The 20933-nt window shown below is 42.0% G+C and overlaps 1 protein-coding gene across 1 annotated transcript in view; it reads right to left on the reverse strand.

Annotated features, from left to right (window-relative positions):
• The window catches only part of LOC106586116 (inactive dipeptidyl peptidase 10), a 71481-nt gene extending 51534 nt beyond the window's left edge, over window positions 1-19947 (reverse strand). The window contains exons 1-5 of the mRNA XM_082969264.1: window positions 19798-19947; window positions 17773-17884; window positions 12799-12894; window positions 8278-8372; window positions 7852-7926 (exon numbers count right to left, since the gene is read on the reverse strand). Coding sequence (XP_082825390.1) covers window positions 7852-7926; window positions 8278-8372; window positions 12799-12894; window positions 17773-17884; window positions 19798-19947 — 528 coding nt within the window. The remainder of the gene's footprint in view (window positions 1-7851; window positions 7927-8277; window positions 8373-12798; window positions 12895-17772; window positions 17885-19797) is intronic.
• Between the last annotated feature and the right edge of the window lie 986 nt (window positions 19948-20933).

Here is a 20933-nt window from a genome sequence, read left to right on the forward strand (position 1 = left end):
AGATGCCATTGCCTGCTGTTATGCCCTAGAGCAAGGCACTTAATCCCCACAACAACAGCTCCCCGGGCGCCGAGTGTGGCAGCTTTCCGCACCTCTCCAAAAAAACAGAGATGTTTTTCAGAGAGGTGGGTTTAAAAGCAGAAGTCAAATTTGAGATGGACCAATAATGTCATCTTAACTGTCAACACCTGAGCGTCCACAAAAAACAATATTTTGGGATTATCTCCTCACACTTTCCCTCAAAATACACCTTCCAGCCCTGTGCAAATACAATGATAAACGGCAGTGCAAAACAGGAGCGCGTGGCTTGCCTATGACAGAAAGCCTTTTGTTTGTTTTGGGATCTTGCCTTTTTGGCGTAAGCCTCCGCCACCACGGGAAGGCAGGAAAACACAGACACCGTGAGCTTTCGCTAGACTCTGCTCTGTGTGCGTCTCTATGGCTTAATCACTACACCTGACTCTGTAGCAGCACTCCGAAAACCCATCTTAAAGGCCCACTCTAATTTTTGCAGACGGTTTTGATCATTTAAAATCATTAGACACCCATTGATTCCCTTCCCTGAGCTTTATATTAAACAAAATGGCAGGGATGCCGTTTTGTTGTTTTCCAATGAAGGAGTGGGCCTTTAAAGCTGCATGGCTGTTACGAACGTGTCTAAATGGAACTTACGCAGCAGTGCATGTCAATCGTCTCATTACGGCACTGATAAGGCAGGAGGCATGTAAATGTTCATGCTTGCAACACCAATGTTGATTAAACCACTGTTAACAGTACTGGTGACTAATAAGAAAATTGGCTATTTTTAATGATTGAGAGGGATAGTTCCATCTAGTAAAAAATGGCAATAATTGAATGCTGTCAGGTCATACGGCAACACATTGACTGGCTAACCTCTCAGGCTAGTAAAAACACATGTTAAGTCTAGCATAACTCACACTTACATCAATGTGGCATCTATTTCTCAGTTCCATGTATACATAAAAGCAAGCATAGGCTATCGCACGGCATATACAGTGCATTCGGAAAGTATTCAAACATTTTGTGACGTAACAGCCTTATTCTAAAATTGATTAAATAAATGTTTTTCCTCATCAATCTACACACAATAACCCATAATGACAAAGTGAAAACTGATATTTTTTTCATGTTTGCAAATGTATTAAAAATTAAAAACAGAAATACCTTATTTACAGGCATGTCAGAGCAAAAACCAAGCCATGGCATGGAAGGAATTGTCCGTAGAGCTCCGAGGCAGGATTGGTTCGAGGCAAAGATCTGTGGAAAGGTACCAAAAAATGTCTGCAGCATTGAAGGTCCCCAAGAACACAGTGGCCTCCATCATTCATAAATGGAAGAAGTTTGGAACCACCAACACTCTTCCTAGAGCTGACCGCCCAGACAAACTGATCATTTGGGGGAGAAGGGCCTTAGTCAGGGAGGTGACCAAGAACGCGATGGTCACCCTGACTGAGCTCCAGAGTTCCTCTGTGGAGATGGGATAACCTTTCAGAAGGACAACCATCTCTGCAGCACTCCACCAATCAGGGCTTTATGGTAGAGTGGCCAGATGGAAGCACTCCTCAGTAAAAGGCACATGACAGGCCACTCTGATGAAACCAAGATTGAACTATTTGGCCTGAATGCCAAGCATCAGGTCTAGAGGAAACCTGGCACCATTCTTACGGTAAAGCATGGTGGTGGCAGCATCATGCTGTGGGGATATTTTTCAGCGGCAAGGACTGAGAGACTAGGAAAAGATGTTTGGAGCAAAGTACAGAGAGATCCTTGATGAAGACCTGCTCCAGAGTGCTCAGGACCTCAGACTGAGGAGAAGGTTCACCTTCCAACAAGACAACAACCCTAAGCACACAGCCAAGGCAACACAGGAGTGGCTTTGGGACAAGTCTCTGAATGTCCTTAAGTAGCCCAGCCAAAGCCCAGATTTGAACCCGATCTAACATCTCTAGAGAGACCTGAAAATAGCTGTGCAGCGACGCTCCCCAACCAACCTGACAGATCATGAGAGGATCTGCATAGAAGGGGAGAAACTCCCCAAATACGGGTATGCCAAGCTAGTAGCGTCATACCCAAGGAGACTCAAGGCTGTAATCTCTGCAAAAGGTGCTTCAACAAAGTACTGAGTAAAAGTGAATAATTATGTATATGTGATATTTCCATTTATTTTATATATATATATATATATATATATATATATATATATATATATATATATATATATACACACAGTGGGGGAAATAAGTATTTGATCCCCTGCTGATTTTGTACGTTTGCCCACTTACAAAGAAATGATCAGTCTATAATTTTGATAGTAGGTTTATTTGAACAGTGAGAGACAGAATAACAACCAAAAAATCCAGAAAAACGCATGTCAATAATGTTATAAAATAAGTATTTGACCCCTCTGCAAAACATGACTTAGTACTTGGTGGCAAAACCCTTGTTGGCAATCACAGAGGTCAGAAGTTTCTTGTAGTTGGCCACCAGGTTTGCGCACATCTCAGGAGGGATTTTGTCCCACTCATCTTTGCAGATCTTCTCCAAGTCATTAAGGTTTCGAGGCTGACGTTTGGCAACTCGAACCTTCAGCTCCCTCCACAGATTGTCTATGGGATTAAGGTCTGGAGGCTGGCTAGGCCACTCCAGGACCTTAATGTGCTTCTTCTTGAGCCACTCCTTTGTTGCCTTGGCCGTGTGTTTTGGGTCATTGTCAAGCTGGAATACCCATCCACGACCCATTTTCAATGCCCTGGCTGAGGGAAGGAAGTTCTCACCCAAGATTTGATGGTACATGGGCCTGTCCATCGTCCCTTTGATGCGGTGAAGTTGTCCTGTCCCCTTAGCAGAAAAACACCTCCAAAGCATAATGTTTCCACCTCCATGTTTGACGGTGGAGATTGTGTTCTTGGGGTCAGAGGCAGCATTCCTACTCCTCCAAACACGGCGAGTTGAGTTGATGTCAAAGAGCTCCATTTTGGTCTCATCTGACCACAACACTTTCACCAGTTGTCCTCTGAGTCATTCAGATGTTCATTGGCAGACTTCAGACGGGCCTGTATATGTATTCTTGAGCAGGGGGACCTTGCGAGCGCTGCAGGATTTCAGTCCTTCACGGCGTAGTGTGTTACCAATTGTTTTCTTGGTGACTATGGTCCCAGCTGCCTTGAGATCATTGACAAGATCCTCCCGTGTAGTTCTGGGCTGATTCCTCACCGTTCTCATGATCATTGCAACTCCACGAGGTGAGATCTTGCATGGAGCCCCAGGCCGAGGGATATTGACAGTTCTTTTGTGTTTCTTCCATTTGCAAATAATCGCACCAAATGTTGTCACCTTCTCACCAAGCTGCTTGGCGATGGTCTTGTAGCCCATTCCAGCCTTGTTTAGGTCTACAATCTTGTCCCTGACATCCTTGGAGAGCTCTTTGGTCTTGGCCATGGTGGAGAGTTTGGAATCTGATCGATTGCTTCTGTGGACAGGTGTCTTCTTTACAGGTAACATGCTGCGGTTAGGAGCACTCCCTTTAAGAGTGTGCTCCTAATCTCAGCTCGTTACCTGTATAAAAGACACCTGGGAGCCAGAAATCTTTTTGATTGAGAGGGGGTCAAATACTTATTTCCCTCATTAAAATGCAAATCAATTTATAACATTTTTGACATGCGTTTTTCTGGATATTTTTGTTGTTATTCTGTCTCTCACTGTTCAAATAAACCTACCATTAAAATTATAGACTGATCCTTTCTTTGTCAGTGGGCAAACGTACAAAATCAGCAGGGGATCAAATACTTTTTCCCCCCACTGTATATACACTGCTCAAAAAAATAAAGGGAACACTTAAACAACACAATGTAACGCCAAGTCAATCACACTTCTGTGAAATCAAACTGTCCACTTAGGAAGCAACACTGATTGACAATAAATTTCACATGCTGTTGTGCAAATGGAATAGACAACAGGTGGAAATTATAGGCAATTAGCAAGACACCCCCAATAAAGGAGTGGTTCTGCAGTGGGGACCACAGACCACTTCTCAGTTCCTATGCTTCCTGGCTGATGTTTTGGTCACTTTTGAATGCTGGCGGTGCTTTCACTCTAGTTGTAGCATGAGACGGAGTCTACAACCCACACAAGTGGCTCAGGTAGCGCAGCTCATCCAGGATGGCACATCAATGCGAGCTGTGGCAAGAAGGTTTGCTGTGTCTGTCAGCGTAGTGTCCAGAGCATGGAGGCGCTACCAGGAGACAGGCCAGTACATCAGGAGACGTGGAGGAGGCCGTAGGAGGGCAACAACCCAGCAGCAGGACCGCTACCTCCGCCTTTGTGCAAGGAGGAGCAGGAGGAGCACTGCCAGAGCCCTGCAAAATGACCTCCAGCAGGCCACAAATGTGCATGTGTCTGCTCAAACGGTCAGAAACAGACTCCATGAGGGTGGTATGAGGGCCCGACGTCCACAGGTGGGGGTTGTGCTTACAGCCCAACACCGTGCAGGACGTTTGGCATTTGCCAGAGAACACCAAGATTGGCAAATTCGCCACTGGCGCCCTGTGCTCTTCACAGATGAAAGCAGGTTCACACTGAGCACATGTGACAGACGTGACAGTCTGGAGACACCGTGGAGAACGTTCTGCTGCCTGCAACATCCTCCAGCATGACCGGTTTGGCGGTGGGTCAGTCATGGTGTGGGGTGGCATTTCTTTGGGGGGCCGCACAGCCCTCCATGTGCTCGCCAGAGGTAGCCTGACTGCCATTAGGTACCTAGATGAGAGCCTCAGACCCCTTGTGAGACCATATGCTGGTGTGGTTGGCCCTGGGTTCCTCCTAATGCAAGACAATGCTAGACCTCATGTGGCTGGAGTGTGTCAGCAGTTCCTGCAAGAGGAAGGCATTGATGCTATGGACTGGCCCGCCCGATCCCCAGACCTGAATCCAATTGAGCACATCTGGGACATCATGTCTCGCTCCATCCACCAACGCCACGTTGCACCACAGACTGTCCAGGAGTTGGCGGATGCTTTAGTCCAGGTCTGGGAGGAGATCCCTCAGGAGACCATCCGCCACCTCATCAGGAGCATGCCCAGGCGTTGTAGGGAGGTCATACAGGCACGTGGAGGCCACACACACTTCTGAGCCTCATTTTGACTTGTTTTAAGGACATTACATCAAAGTTGGATCAGCCTGTAGTGTGGTTTTCCACTTTAATTTTGAGTGTGACTCCAAATCCAGACCTCCATGGGTTGATAAATTGGATTTCCATTGATTCATTTTGTGTGATTTTGTTGTCAGCACATTCAACTATGTAAAGAAAAAAGTATTTAATAAGATTATTTCATTCATTCAGATCTAGGATGTGTTATTTTAGTGTTCCCTTTGTTTTTTGGAGCAGTGTATATATATATATATATATATATATATATAAAGATTTCAAAAAAACTGTTTTTGCTTTGTCATTATGGGGTATTGTGTGTAGATTGATGAAGAAAAAAGCAATTTAACCAATTTTAGAATAAGGCTGTAACGTACCAAAATGTGGAAAAAGTCCAGGAGTCTGAATACTTTCCGAATGCACTGTACCCTCATCAGATCTTTGTCCTCCTCTGCATTTTGAACAGGCTCTTAGCTACCCTACTAACCATCTTCTGGTGATTGGTTCTATCGTCCCACAAGGCTTGTGAGAATGCAGACTGCATTATACAAACCGGTATCTGAATCAAGATGACTGTTGTTGTGAGCCACTCTCATGTTCCCCGGTCTGCTATTAAACAAGATGAAAATTGGCTCCACACTGAAGTGCCTAAAAGGAATGGCTTTTATGCGCACCAGAAGAATGAACGTGAAAGAGGAGCTATATAGGCAGCAGGAAAAGATTTGTGTGGAGCGCTGAAACCAAGTAGTGTTTTAATGGACACTCTTTGAGAGCCATAGGCTAGAGTGTCTATGTATACTGACGGAATAAGAGCTCATATTTTTAATAGGTTTTGCTGTAAGGTCTTGCTTTTTGCAAGCAAGCTATTCAATTTCATCAGGGCATTCAGTTGATGGAATGTGTAAATGGCACTGGTTTTGACGCTGTCACTGTTTATTGGGTATCCAATGTTTTTCAATTATAGGTTTGGAGACATTATGACTGTGGTCGGCTATGACACACAGTTCAAGCGAAATATCGGGAACTCAAAGTACGGCTGGTTATTCCATTAAAATACCTGCTTCATCATAAGGGGTCATGTTTGTGCGAAATACCCTTGATGCTGAGTTAGGGTTAGGTCATTACAGAGCCAGTAACAGATTGCATTCAGAAGATCAAAAACCATGTTGCTAGCGTTTCGTAGCCAATTCTTTGTTGTTGTTTGCAACCAAACTAATGGATAAGCGGTCGTCTGAGTAGGAAGGTTTCCCCCGGATACAACCCATCTTTTCCTTCGCTGGAGCCTCTTCCTATTATGAAAGAGAAAATCACTGAACACAAGAATGGGAAATGGTTTCTGATGGTTTCTGCAAATATGTGCTTTCTCTAAGTATTGCAAAGTATTCCCTATCATTGCATGTTGCTAATTATTCATCCAAGTAATACATTTCAATTGCACATCAAACAAATATCATTTGATTTGATATCTATTGAGCCCGTAGCCTATCGGCTTATGTTAAACAATAATTGCTTTCTCTTTGAACAACAGTTATTTTTGTACAATGATGGAAAAAATGTCTTGGATTGTTTGCAACAAATTGCTTTGATGCGGATACAACTTTTGTCCTGAGGTTAATTAAAGGTTTGAATTTGAATGGATTGATATAAAAATACGATAATAAATGTACACCTCTCATTATTTTCCAAACTGTTAGAAACAGTTTTTCCACTATGCAGTCATACCACAAAGAAAAAGCACACTCGACTGAGACCAAAGGCACCTTCAGTGGGCATTCCATTGGCCCACAAGTGCAAGAACTAACCATCCAGTGAACCAAGCAAGCTATCCACTAACACTGATGTTTTATTGGTGCATGCCAACAAAGTTGAAGCAGACACATGATAAATATTAATAATTGTGGTATGGCTGTGTCATTTTTAGTTGATGGGTTGTGCTTGAGCATTCAGAGATGCATCAGTGGGGAACTAGCCAAATACAGTGTTTCCCATATTTATATAGACTCAAAAAGAGCTGAATAAAGTAATGAGTTACAATGTCTGGTTGGACCTACAGAAGCATACAATATGTCAGCAGGGAGTGAACTAGTAGTATTTACAAAACATTTCAACGTCACTATGAACCTAATAAGAGCAGACACAGGTAGGACATGAGGAGGAAGACAAGCCCTCCACCTTTTAATGCAGTTACTTTTCCACGAAGTTACGAGTCCAGAGAATTACCTTTCTGAACCAGAACATCACAGAATACGAACAAGAGGAAGGCCTCAAAACACAGCTACTGAGACCACCGCAAATGACAAGGCCAAGGGTACCAATCTCACAGAAATGTATTTTCAGGCACTCGCTGTCTTTATTGTTCTCATTCTCTGTGCATTTGTTGTGTCTAATATCTCTTTCTGAGAAATACTGAAGGATGCATTAAGGAAACCGGAGAGCAGAGAGACACACAGGGCTAACACCATTCATTCTCCAATGTCATTCTCATTAATGTTGGAAAAAAACTTTTTTTTTTTTTTTTACTGTACCTCAGATTATTGTGTTGTTGTACATTTTCAATATCAACAAATGTTTGGCATGACAATAACCAAACGAGTTGGCTATACAGCACAAATAGATCTGGGCCCAGGCTACAAAGATGTGTGCCATTTTAAGATACTCTTCAGAAACGGCACATTAAAATCACTGACCTGTTTCACGTCATAGCCCAGAAGAACAAAGTTGAGATCTGGAGAAACTGCAAACTTGGAGGCCTTAAATGTTGCCTGGAAAGAAAGAGAAAAGAGTGGAAAGAGAATGACAGCTACTGTGACTGTTCATCTGCAGTTTACAGTCCATTCAAATTCTTTGTTTATAAGCGTGAAATATAATGATTTATTGAATTAGCATGAACTACACATGTATTCAAATGCCACAAGAATGGCATAGTATTATCTTCTCCAACTTATTTAAAACATTGTCTAATTCCAGTCTGCAACATTTAGCAAATAAAACAAGATGGCAAGGTGTCACTGGAGGCAGCCACTTGACAAAGGGGACCTTAAGGTGAGCATGTCTTTCTAATGTGAGTTCTCTAGGAAGAGGATTTGGTATGCACAGAGACGGTAAGTACTCACGAAAGTGGTGTTTTTTAGTAAGAGGCCTGTTTCGTTGCTCTGCGTGTTGGCTTTGAACACGTCACCGTCCCAGCTCCTGAAAATGATCTCCTCATCTGTCAGAGAGAGAGGAAAAGAGAGAGAGAGGGAGAGAGAGAGAGAAAGGGGGAAGAGAGAGAAAGAGATAGGACCCTGGGTTATAGGTTGTAAGGTGAATAAGTGAAGGGTTAAAGGTGAAGCCAAGGCTGAGACCAAGGGTTATGGTTAATGCCTGGGTTTGTTTATGTTTTTATACTGGAGAACCTTGCTCATGAACTGCCTTGAGGTGCTTAACAATGGTTTGCTACATCCAATCTAGTTACTTCATTCATTCAACTTGGCCCACTGCCAGTAAATTAGAGATGTCACAATGAATGGCTAGGAGTTCCGGTGCTCATACACAATTATGGGCATGGTGCCAAATATGTGTTTTTAAGCATAGCCACTTGTCTCAGGTATCCTGTATAATGACATCCCATGTGAGACATCCCTTGTATGAAGCACCAAATATGACTTATCATTGCAATGACAAATTACAACTGCAGGAAGAGGTCCACCCTGAAGAATTGAGACACTCAACATGCACAATAATCTACCGACTCACTTAGAGAGTATCAGTGACAACTTGGCTCAGTATTATTACACATCAACAGGAACAAATATGATGGGAGTTTCGGCCAATATCTTTCATCTCTGGCCAATTTTACAATCTGGGGAGTCCAGGACTTCATTAATGCTTTTGACAGACCAATATCATTACAAAGCCCTCATCTCATATACAGTAATTGTCATTGAATGAGTTCTAAGGCGTCAACCTTGGGCCGGTGGGCTATAAAACAGAGATGACTCAGAATACATTAAATCACAATGACAGGCAAGTAAACATAAAAAGAGTGATGGATGGTTGACTTATGATCAATAGGAGAAAGAGGGTACAAGGGAAGAGAGGGGACCAGAATGTTATTAAGTTAGATTTTTAGATGACACTCCTTCTAAGAGTACTTTATAAGAATGTATAAAAATGTCATTGTGATTCATAATTGGTTAGCAGTAAGTGACATTGTGCAGTAGCATGCGGAATCAACTGTAGCCTACTAAACTGTAAATATTGTGACACACAATTAGCTTGGAGTCTTGAATCAACCTGTGGTTGGCTGGTATTTATATATTGCATTTGTGCAACATTTGTACTGTACAGATCATATGCAGACCATATGGAGTGCCCTTTCCTCTGTACATGTTTACCTGATACTTTTCACCCCAAAAATGTTTGTTGGTATTTTCCTTTGTGACGCAGTATAAAAAAATACTTTGTCAAATTTGTCAGACAATCCACATGTTATGGAAGCCTGTGATAAAGCACAGAGGCAGATCAGATTTGTGTTTATGCTTTGTATGCTCTGCTCAGAAACTGTGTTGCACCATCAAGGCAACCGTCACATCCACTTGCCATCTGCCAGTGTGTTGACAAAAGAAGTTTCATCCAGAACTTTATGAATAGTGTCCTTATGTGAAAGCAATTTGACAAAGTATTTTTTATACTGTGTCACAAAGGAAATTTCCACACTATGAGGTTGGAATAATGCTGTGAAATTGTGAATAACATTAATGCCCTTTAAGTGTAAGAGCTGTTTGACAAGACCGCCTGAAACGTTTGCCTGTTTTGGTGTGATGGAGTTTTGGACTGTTTGGTGACATCACCAGGCGGTAAATTAGTTAATAGACCAATAAGAAAGAGAGTTCCAAACAGTGCCAAAAACAGCTAGTTTTAAGTTTCCCCCTCCCACTCAGACCACTCCCAGACAGTCCTAGCAAAATTCTTTCTTGAGAAAAATGCTAGGTTTTGTTTCTTTTTGATAATTTTATTTGAAAACAATCCAATTGGTGACAGATTTTAATGTGAATAGTCAAAAATCCACATTAAAAAAAATATGCGTTTTTTTCCCCACCAGTGGTATGTTTCCACCAAACGGACTTGTTGCGGATAAAATCAGTGCGTGATGACGTAGTGCACACAAATTCTACTTTTTCACTTAAGTTTTGATGTACCAAATAAAAATCTAAAGTTCAATGTGTTCCCATTGTATTTTCAACTCTACCGATAGTTTTGTCACATTAACTGTGGTGTTAAATAGCAAATGTCTTCGCATGTGCGCTCTAGCCAACAGCTCTCAGATACAGTGCAGGTAGGCTGTGCGGGCCAGCTGTGTGAGTAGGCCAGTCTACATGATGAGATTATTAAGGATAAGGGCAAGAATATGTTTATTTTTCAAATGGCAGTCAAGCATCGATCATCATGTCATCAGAATAAGACCACCAATATTTATTGGAAAGGAGCATCAAGATCACTGTGCACTTTCACCACCCTGTGAAGTTCATCATAATGTATTTAATCTGTAGCTCGTAATGGACGGACCACACAGACCATATCGTCATGTGACTAAGCTTACTTCGATATGACTATATCAATATTTGCGTATAAAGGCATTTCCACCGCCATTTCTTGCGGCAGGTAGCCTAGTGGTTAGAGTGTTGGACTAGTAACCGGAAGGTTGCAAGATTGAATCCCTGAGCCGACAATGTAAAAATCTGTCGGTCTGCCCCTGAACAAGGCAGTTAACCCACTGTTCCTAGGCCGTCATTGAAAATAAGAATTTGTTCTTAGCTGACTTGCCTAGTTAAATAAAGGTAAAATATATATATATATATATATATATATTTTTTTTTAATTATCAATTTCACTGTCACAATAAGATCCCACCATGTCAAACGAACAAGTTATCTGTTGGCTTTTATAAAATTGTTCCTGTTTCCATCACAGATGCTGTGTTTTTTTTATACGCTATGACTTAACTTTTTATACGGTATAATTGTTACTCAGAAATGATTTGATATTGACATAGAAACGGCTGGATAGAACCTTTAAGAATATCAGTGAAGTAATTAGCAGTACTTCAGGGGTTTGCACTCAGGCAGTTGTGAGGAGCGCTCTTTGAAATTGAAGGATGAATAGTGAGGCCCCATCTTTCAGGAGTGGAAAATAGAGCATGACTGTAAGGAGACAGCAGCATGTCCTAGCCTGTCAGAAGACTGAGATGCTGAGTGAAGTGACAAGCTGACAGCACCAATACAGACAAGCCAAACTCAAATTCTTAGACAGAGAGACTAAGAAGGGGAGGAGTGCCTTGTCATGAAAGGTGCTATTTGTGATGCTTTATTCATGATATTTTGAAAAGACTCTCCTTCAGATAATGTGGATGAAAGGATACAGTGATTTGAGAGTGTTATAAATTGGTCTGACCCCTTCATATCTGCAACACCGCTTCTGACACTAGCCACAGCCTGACAGTGCTAAAATACATTCTTCGCTTCACATACTGTAAACACAAACAAGTGAAAGCAGCAGTGATTTGCAAGCTTCAACTTAACGCATTAAATCCCTCTCTGATCTTCCGGATCTTGAGTTGTTAATGGTTGCAGATGGTACACCCCATACCGTTCTGGCTCCGGAGGAGTGAATGTATGAGGAGGGAACGATTCATAACCAAGAATGCTGGCTCCCAACGGAGCAAGAATTCCCACAGATTACAGTAATGTATTCTATCATTGTTCTCTGCTGGTGATATGATTAATTTACACTCCACTGTTGGTATTTAAACAGTGATTGTATCAATGTTACCTTCTCATGCGTCCTCTTTCAAGGCTTGTATTTGTCTTTAAGGCTCCGATAGGGCTTGAAATTAGTTTGTTTCAGTATAATGTTCAAATCTGTGTAATACACTTTATTTCATTTCATGTGTTTTCTTATCTGCTGCAGTAGGTTAGCTATTTCATGCCCATGTGGAGAAGATTAACCACTTCCGGCCTCTCTGAATTAAATTTACATTAACGCATTCCTTAACAGCATGAATATGTAATATCAGACAAACAGCAGCAGTGATGGTAGTTTGGTACTTTTAAAGGCTTCGGAATATGCCAGCACAATTCATCCTAATGGCAGAACAATGTTCCTCAGAGATATACAGTATGTCGTTTCCATTGAAATTCTAATTCAGATTTTGAATGGTATGCTGATGAACAAACACCACCAGAGACAATTGGCAGAAACAAATGTACTTTGTCAGCTCAGAACGCATACAAAAACCTTCAAAGGACACAATTCTTTGAGAGCGTTTGATGCCTGTGCAATTTCTCTTTGAAAGCTTTTTTGATGTTTACTTTTGGGCTTTGTTCTGTGTTGAAACTAAAGAGCAGATGGGTGATGTTTACGAATCTTGATTTAGCAAGAGACACAAGTCTCCAGCAGATACCACACAGATTCTACGAAATTATGATGTGTTCAGTCAGTAGAGGAGACTAAATTCGAGGAGCAACAGGTCCCAATAATGGCTGCTCAGCATTCATAGCAAATGGAAACAAAATACATTTGAGACAGATACAATGTTATTACAGCTATGAGCAACATTAGATATGTAGAGTTCTGAATATACTGCATAAACATACCATTGATCCACTTAGCATCAGGGTCATGCACCTGGAACTCTCGTTGAAAGAGGTCATCCAATGTCAATTGGGTGCCTAAAGACTTCGCGCCGTCATCTGTGAAGAAATGACACAAAGTCTTCAAATAGACATAGAGAACACTTTTACTCACAATTGACAGTTAGCTGAGGCCATTCCCAGAATGTTGGGCAATCAATCGCAGCGCTCCGATGGATAGAAACTGTCATCATTCACATTTAAATCACATGAAAGCCAGTGAGGGCTGTGGCAAAAACAGAGTTTTCTTTAAAAAAAAACAAATGTTTAAATTGCTAAATAATTGAACAGTGCACCAGGAGGATTTTTCGAAACCGGAATTATAATTTTGCTACATTGCTTGCTTGCTAGCTCAGCTGATTAGCTGACCACCAAACATTGCTATCGCTAGCTAGCTAGCTAGATAGCCACTTAATATAACTATTTTTCTTAAAACGTAAGTTAGCTAGATAATTTATCAATGTTTTGTCACATCAGGATATGATTTGAGAGCACTAGTTTGCTCCAAAAGTGGTTATAGCTTTGACTGCATGCTGACAGTGAATTCAGAGCCATTCAGTAGAGTGTCCATCCACTCTGCCCAGAGTGGGTGAAAACGCGCTTTGGTGATGCCATTTCACTTCCTTACGTTATAAAATACATTTTACCAAGACAAATACGATAATTCATGTTCTGAATCGTTCAGTGTATCTTTACCATTATATCATTATATCATTATATCAAAAAAGTCGGATTTCGAAACGTAATACATCCAATAATGAGCACCGAGCTCTGTTGACATAGCGGTGCAGGTTTATCATAACTTTTGAGGTTGCCATCCGCGTGTTGCGAAAAGCCAAATTAGCATGACATGAGCTGAATTAAATGTTAAAAGGCTTTGAAAATAAAAAGCTTGGTATATACTCAGTCGGTTGACATTTATGTGAGAAATCTTCATAAAAGAACAGGAATTTTTTATATATATGAAAAGCGTACATTAACATATGAAAATACTACATGTCATGTCTCAAAATCGATATCCATTTTACCTCTATAATTGTTTTATGTCCTGCGGATTCGAGAAGAAACATGACGAGTTCAACGGGAAAGTGAGCCTATCAGGTAGTGCATTAGCCTTCATTCCTGCACAGAATCAAGCCTAGCTGACACAATTAAATGTTCTTGATTTTTTTACCTCTATTTTTCTCTTGATTTAGTCACTGTAAATTTGTCCATCCTACAAGTGTAAAAACTCCAATAACCAGTGGTGGAAAAAGTACCCAATTGTCATACCTGAGTAAAAATAAAGATACCTTAATAGAAAATGACTCAAGTAAAAGTGAAAGTCACCCAGTAAAATACTACTTGAGTAAAAGTCTACAAGTATTTGATTTAAGTATCAAAAGTAAATGTAATTGTAAAAATGTACTTTAGTATCAAAAGTAAAATTCCAAACCAGATGGCACAATTGTTAGTAATTTTTTTATTTGGCACACTCCAACATTCAGACATCATTCAGAAACAGAGCATTTGTGTTTAATGAATCCGCAAGATGAGAGGTAGTATTTGTATCTATTATGGATCCCCATTAGCTGCTGCCAAAGCAGCAGCTACTCTTCCTGGGGTCCAGCAAAATTAAGGCAGTTTATACAATTTTAAAACATTACAATACATTCACAGATTTCACAACACACTGTCTGCCCTCAGGCCCCTACTCCACCACTACTACATATCTACAGTACTAAATCCATGTGTATGTATAGTGTGTGTGTGTGTGTGCCAATGTTTGTGTTGCTTCACAGTCCCCGCTGTTCCATAAGGTTTTTTTTTCTGGGGTTTTTTAAATACAATTTTACTGCTTGCGTAAGTTACTTGATGTGGAATAGAGTTCCATGTAGTCATGGCTCTATGTAGTACTGTGTGCCTCCCATAGTCTGTTCTGGACTTGGGGACTGTGAAGAGACCTCTTGTGGCATGTCTTGTGGGGTATGCATGGGTGTCCGAGCTGTGTGCCAGTAGTTTAGATAGACAGCTCGGTGCATTCAACATGTCAATACCTCTCATAAATAAAAGTAGTGATGAAGTCAATCTCTCCTCCACTTTCAACCAGGAGAGATTGACATGCATATTATTAAAATTAGTTCTCTGTATACATCCAAGGGCCAGCCGTGCTGCCCTGTTCTGAGCCAATTGCAATTTTCCTAAGTCCTTTTTTGTGGCACCTGACCACACGACTGAACAGTAGTCAAGGTGTGACAAAACTAGGGCCTGTAGGACCTGCCTTGTTGATAGTGTTGTTAAGAAGGCAGAGCATCACTTAATTATAGACTGACTTCTCCCCAGCTTAGCAACTACTGCATCAATATGTTTTGACCATGACAGATCACTATCTAGTGTCACTCAATGCAGTTTAGTCATCTCAACTTGCTCAATTTCCACATTATTTATTACAAGATTTAGTTGAGGTTTAGGGTTTAGTGAGTGTTTTGTTCCAAATACAATGCTTTTAGTTGTTCCAAATACAATGCTTTTAGTTTAGAAATATTTGGGGCTAACTAGTAGAGATGATCAGGGATGACCAAGGGATGACCAGGGATGACCAAGTGAGATGACCAAGTGCCTGAATTTGACCATTTTTGTCCTGCTAAGCATTCAATATGTAACGAGTACTTTTGGCTGTCAGGGAAAATGTAAGGCGTAAAAAGTCCATCATTTTCTTTTAGAATGTAGTGAAGTAAAAGTTGTCAATAATATAAATCCCTGCAACAGATCCAATTATATTTTGGCTTATGGCCAGATCCAGGGGCGCAACTTTGACTGGGGACATGTCCTCCCCCACATTCTGAAATTGCATTTTTGCAATGTGCATTTTTTGCAATGTGATACAAAATGAGGCAGCGGTGTACTTTAGGACCATCAGAGCGGTCGGGTAGGCTGTTTGTCCGACTGGATAAAAAAATATAAATTATTATTATTATTTTAGAACTGGGACCTCTCCCAAAAAATTGTCTAAATTGTCAATGAACTTCAAATTGATAGAGGAACCATAGGATTTAAGCCAGTATTGTAGGCAGAGGAGACAACTAAAGTGTTCCATTCCGTGACCTATTGTTGGTATAGGCCCGGAAATGAGAACCCGATTGTCTTTCTCCTTTAGCCTGTCTATGAAAACTTTGAAGTAATTTTTTAATTGCTACAATTTATGAAGATTTATATTGTTTGTACCATCATGAATGACTACTGTGTGAGCATTCAGGTGCTTCTGCATCACAATAGGGACCTGGTGATCTATGTCACAAACACGGGATCCAGGGAAGCAGTGTGTCTTGCTTCCGGGACCACCACATCCCTAACTATGGACAAGGAGAGGGTCGCTGCGAGCCTGTTGGACGTCGGAGGGCCCCGGTGAAGTCAGGGGGCTCAGAGCTGTAAAACGGTTAGAGAGCCGCAGGTCTGGACGAGAGGGCAGACGAAGAATACATTGGAATGGTGTAGAGCAAGACGCAGTAGTCCTCCGGTTCTCATTGGTTGGATATGTTAGTTAGTATTGGTCCAAAGTGGTATCATCCATAACTACTGCATAGGAGCCCAATCTCATAGCGCACCCTTGATTATCCCCTTGGTCATTTATGCTAGCCTGCTAACGTTAGCTCCAGGAGACAGTCAAATTCAGCCAAACGCGGTGTGTTAAGAACAGCACTAACACTGGGTTCCGAAATAAACAAAATTTGATTCAATCACATGAAGGACAAAACACTCACTGTACAGAAAATGATTAGACTATACTGTACATGTAAATCAGTTGACATAAATTACTGGGTAAACAATATGAAAACTATTAGACTATACATGTACAGTACATCAGCTCAAATAAGTTGCTGGGTAAAAAATATGCCAAGGAATATGCCAAGCAGTCAAATGCTGTTGGTATTGACCCCACGACTGGTGTCTGGGGTACTTGCTCATTAAGGGCCGGTTTCCCAGGCACAGATTAAACCTATAAAATTGCCAGTGTAGAATTCCCCTACAATAACCCATGTACTGTATAGCCTACAATATGTATTCCATTTTACTCACACTTAATAGACAATTAAGACATTTTAATTTGTTTGGTGACAACATTAACACAGACAAGACAAATTGGAGGCTATAACATGGGACACAACATTACAGTAACATCTAGATCAGTACATTACCTATATTGTCACAAGTGGGATACTTCATTTATTTTGTTAGAAATTTAGATCACATGTAGGACTATGTAGTTAGATTGTAAGGATGTACGGATAAATATGTATTTAAGCTCAAAATAGTCATCCACCTAAAACATGCATTGATAATAACCAATGATATGTTGCGACATCAAACATATACTGTATGAGCATGTAGTGCCTTTTGCTTCCAAAAGAAACATAAGGTTGTCTTCCACAATGCTTTGGTTCCGACTTCAAGTTGCAGTTTGTGAGGAGCAACTGCCGAAATTTTAACCGACTGCAGTTGAAAGTTCATGACCTTTGATCACATGGTTGTGGTAAAGGTCATGCAGTTAACATGTAGTCACAAGTCAGATTTTATTTTTTTACCCAAAATGCAACACACTTTGAAAAGCGGTGACCCAACGTTGGTCAAAGTCTTGACAAAAGTTTTACGCTCGAATGCGCCCATTGTCTCTGAAAATGGTCATCATCCCAGAGTGAATAACCTCCATTTGCTTAATAGAAAGGCAATGGAGTGTTGAACTTTTAACTTACTGTAGATCTCATTCATTTCAATAGGGATTAAATGAAAGGTGTTAGTTTTAAATTGTAAGACTAAATTCTAAGCAGGTAGCTCTTCGTCTGTTTTTGAAAAGCTGCATTTATTGAGAATGGTGAAAAGTTAGAACCAAGGTCTTCTTTTGAAATGATGTGAATCAGGTTTTGAGATTATATGTAAAAGAAAATAACTCCAGGAATTTACTTTTGGAAAGAAGAACGATGGTCAGTCCAATGAGTGACAGTATGACCACGATGACCAGCAGAGAGATGGCGATACCTTTCCAGTTCCTGTCTGGCCCAAAATCCGGCACATCCTTCAGAGAGAGACAGAGATAGAGAGAGGGAGGAAGAGAGAGAGAAAAGGTTAATATTCATAAAGAATTTGTAGCAAGTTGAAGGTAGAAGTGGAAACAAACAAAAAAACATCTCCCAACCGGACAGTCGGTCCATGACGCCAGAGACGCCGGAGACAAAGAGGCGAAGCGAGAGGATTTACTCTGCCCAAAATTCGGTCTGTGTGAGATAAGCCTTTTTTTGTATGGAGGTCTATGAGAGAGTGTCAAATTACGTGAGACTTATTTGATCAAATAGAAGTTTTGCAATATTTAGGCTGTTACAAATGTACTGATATAAATGGATGCACATGGCATTCCGGAAAACTTTGAAATTACACTGAACAAAAATATAAACACATGTAAAGTGTTGGTCCCAGTTCAATGAGCTGAAATAAAAGATCCCAGAAATGTTCCATACGCACAAAAAGCTTATTTCTCTCAACATTTGTGAGCATTTATCCTTTGTCAAGATAATCAATCAATTACATGTATTTATGAAGCCCTTTTTAGGCTAGGAAAAACTCTAGAAAGGCAGGAACCTAGGGAGAAACCTAGAGAAGAACCAGGCTCTGAGGGGTGGCCAGTCCTCTTCTGGCTGTGCCGGCTAGAGATTATAAGAGTACATGGCCATTAAGGCCAGATTGTTCTTCAAGATGTTCAAACGTTCATAGATGACCAGCAGGGTCAATTAATAATCACAGTGATTGTAGATGGGGCAACAGGTCAGCACCTCAGGAGTAAATGTCAGTTGGCTTTCAGAGTTTGAGACAGCAGGAGTGTTAGAGAGAGAGAGAGAGAGAGAGAGAGAGTCAAAAACAGCTGGTCTGGGACAGGGTAGCACGTCCGGTGAACAGGTCAGGGTTCCATAGCCACAGGAAAAATAGCAAAAACTGGATCAGCAGCACAACCAGGTGGACGGGATGGAGCTGTCAGGCCAGGTAGTCCTGAGGCAAGGTCCCAGGGCTCAGGCCCTCAGGGAGGGGAGACAGAGAGAGAGCGGAAAATTAAAGGGAGCATACCTAAGATCACACATGACACCAGATAAGACAGGATAATTACACCAGAGGGCGGACTGACCCTAGCCCCCCGGCACATAGTCTCCAGTATCTATGCTGCAATAGTCTGAGACAGGTGGGGCCGGGGGACAATGTGGCTCTGTCTGATGATACCCCTCGGACAAGGCCGACCAATCAGGACATAACCCCACCCACATTGCCAAAGCAAAGCCCCCATAGAACTAGAGGGATATCAACAGACCACCAATGTACTACCTTGAGGCTGAGTATAGCACATGCAGATCCCCCCCACCGCACTAGCCCGAAGGGGCACAAAACTGGGCAGGAAGATCATGTCAGTGACTCAACCCGCTAAAGTCGAGTATAGTGGGGAAAAAAGCCTGGCACGACTTGACGTACCCCTCTTTGGGACAGCAGGGGAGAGCACTATTAAGCCAGTGACTCAACCCCCGTAATAGGGTCAGAGGCAGAGAATACCAGTGGAGAGAGAGAAGCCAGCCAGGCAGAGACAGCAAGGGCGGTATGTCACTCCAGTGCCTTGACGTTCACCTTCGCACGCATGGGCCACACTACACTTAATCACTCTTCTTTGAAGAGATGAATCTTCAGTAAAGACTAAAATGTCGAGAACGAGTCTGTGTTTCTCACATGGATAGGCAGGCTATTCCATAAAAATGTAGCTCTATAGGAGAAACCCCTGCCTCCAGCTGTTTGCTTAGAAATTCTAGGGACAATAAGGAGGCCTGTATCTTGTGACAATACCGTACATGTAGGTATGTATTGCAGGACCAAATCAGAGAGATAGGTAGGAGCAAGTCCATATAATGCTTCGTAGGTCATGGTCAACTTGTCCCAACTTCTGAGAAGACACAAAACCTCAATACTCTCATGGGCACACTCTCTCCGGGATGGTCTTCTCCCTCTCTCCACAAAGAAGATCACTCTGCTGATCACGTTGTCATCACGCTGCTTACTCATCAGTAGGTCGTGTGGCAGAACATCGACATCGGTCTGCTCTGATGGCATAACAGCCTGTGGAAGCTATGGCAACAGCAGTGCATTTGAGCCCACTTCACCCACCCAGCACCTGTGTGAATGAAGAACAGCTGCAACTTCATATCTTGATAAAGCACCAGATGGGGGGTCCAGTAGCCTTACAGCTAATGAACACTTCGTTGGAGTCAGAGGCTTTGTCAAAGGGGTGGCTGGACCAGCGGAACACATATTGCACTCTGTTTGTGCCTACAGCGTTAGCCTCAGCTAGTAAGGTCTCGTACGGGACCCTTGTCAGGCGATGGAGTGCACTGGGTCGTACGAAGGGCTCTCTGCTCAAAGCATCTGCAACAACATTTATTTTTCCAGGGATGTACTTGATGTCAAACTCGTACGGTGCCAGCTTGGCGACCCATCTCTATTCACAAGCATCAAGCTTTGCTTTGGTCAGAATGTATGTCAAGGGATTATTATCCGTCCATACCGTGAACTGCTGTCCCCGTAGCCAGTGGTGGAACTTGTCACAGATAGCCCATTTCATGGCAAAGAACTCAAGCCTGTGCACAGGATACCTCGACTGCGCATAACTGAGGGACTTGCTCACGAAGGCTATAGGTCTTACTGTAGCTCCCTGTTCCTGCACCTGGGACAGCACAGCACCTAAGCCGTTGCTGGACGCATCCACCGAGAGTAGAAAGGGTTTGTCGAAGTTGGGGTGGGCCAACAAAACCTGGTCCAGTAAGGCTTGCTTTAGTTGGAATAAGGCCTGTCTGCATTCTGTTGTCCAGTTGGCAGCCGTCAACTTCCTGACACGTGAGCGTCACTTCTTTTTCCAGCGTGGAGCCTTGTGTCCAGTAGTCAATCCAAAAAGAGGCTTTGCGATGGTCGAGCAACCTTCAATGAACTGTTGATAATACACCACCATCCCAAGGAATGACCTCAATTTCTTCTGAGATGGAATGTCAGTGCCATCTTCCATCAGATCAGCTTCTGTTAATCCTGTAATGGCCCTCACCTTC

This window comes from Salmo salar, chromosome 25 (assembly GCF_965601325.2).
Source record: "Salmo salar chromosome 25, fSalSal1, whole genome shotgun sequence".
NCBI lineage: Eukaryota > Metazoa > Chordata > Actinopteri > Salmoniformes > Salmonidae > Salmo > Salmo salar.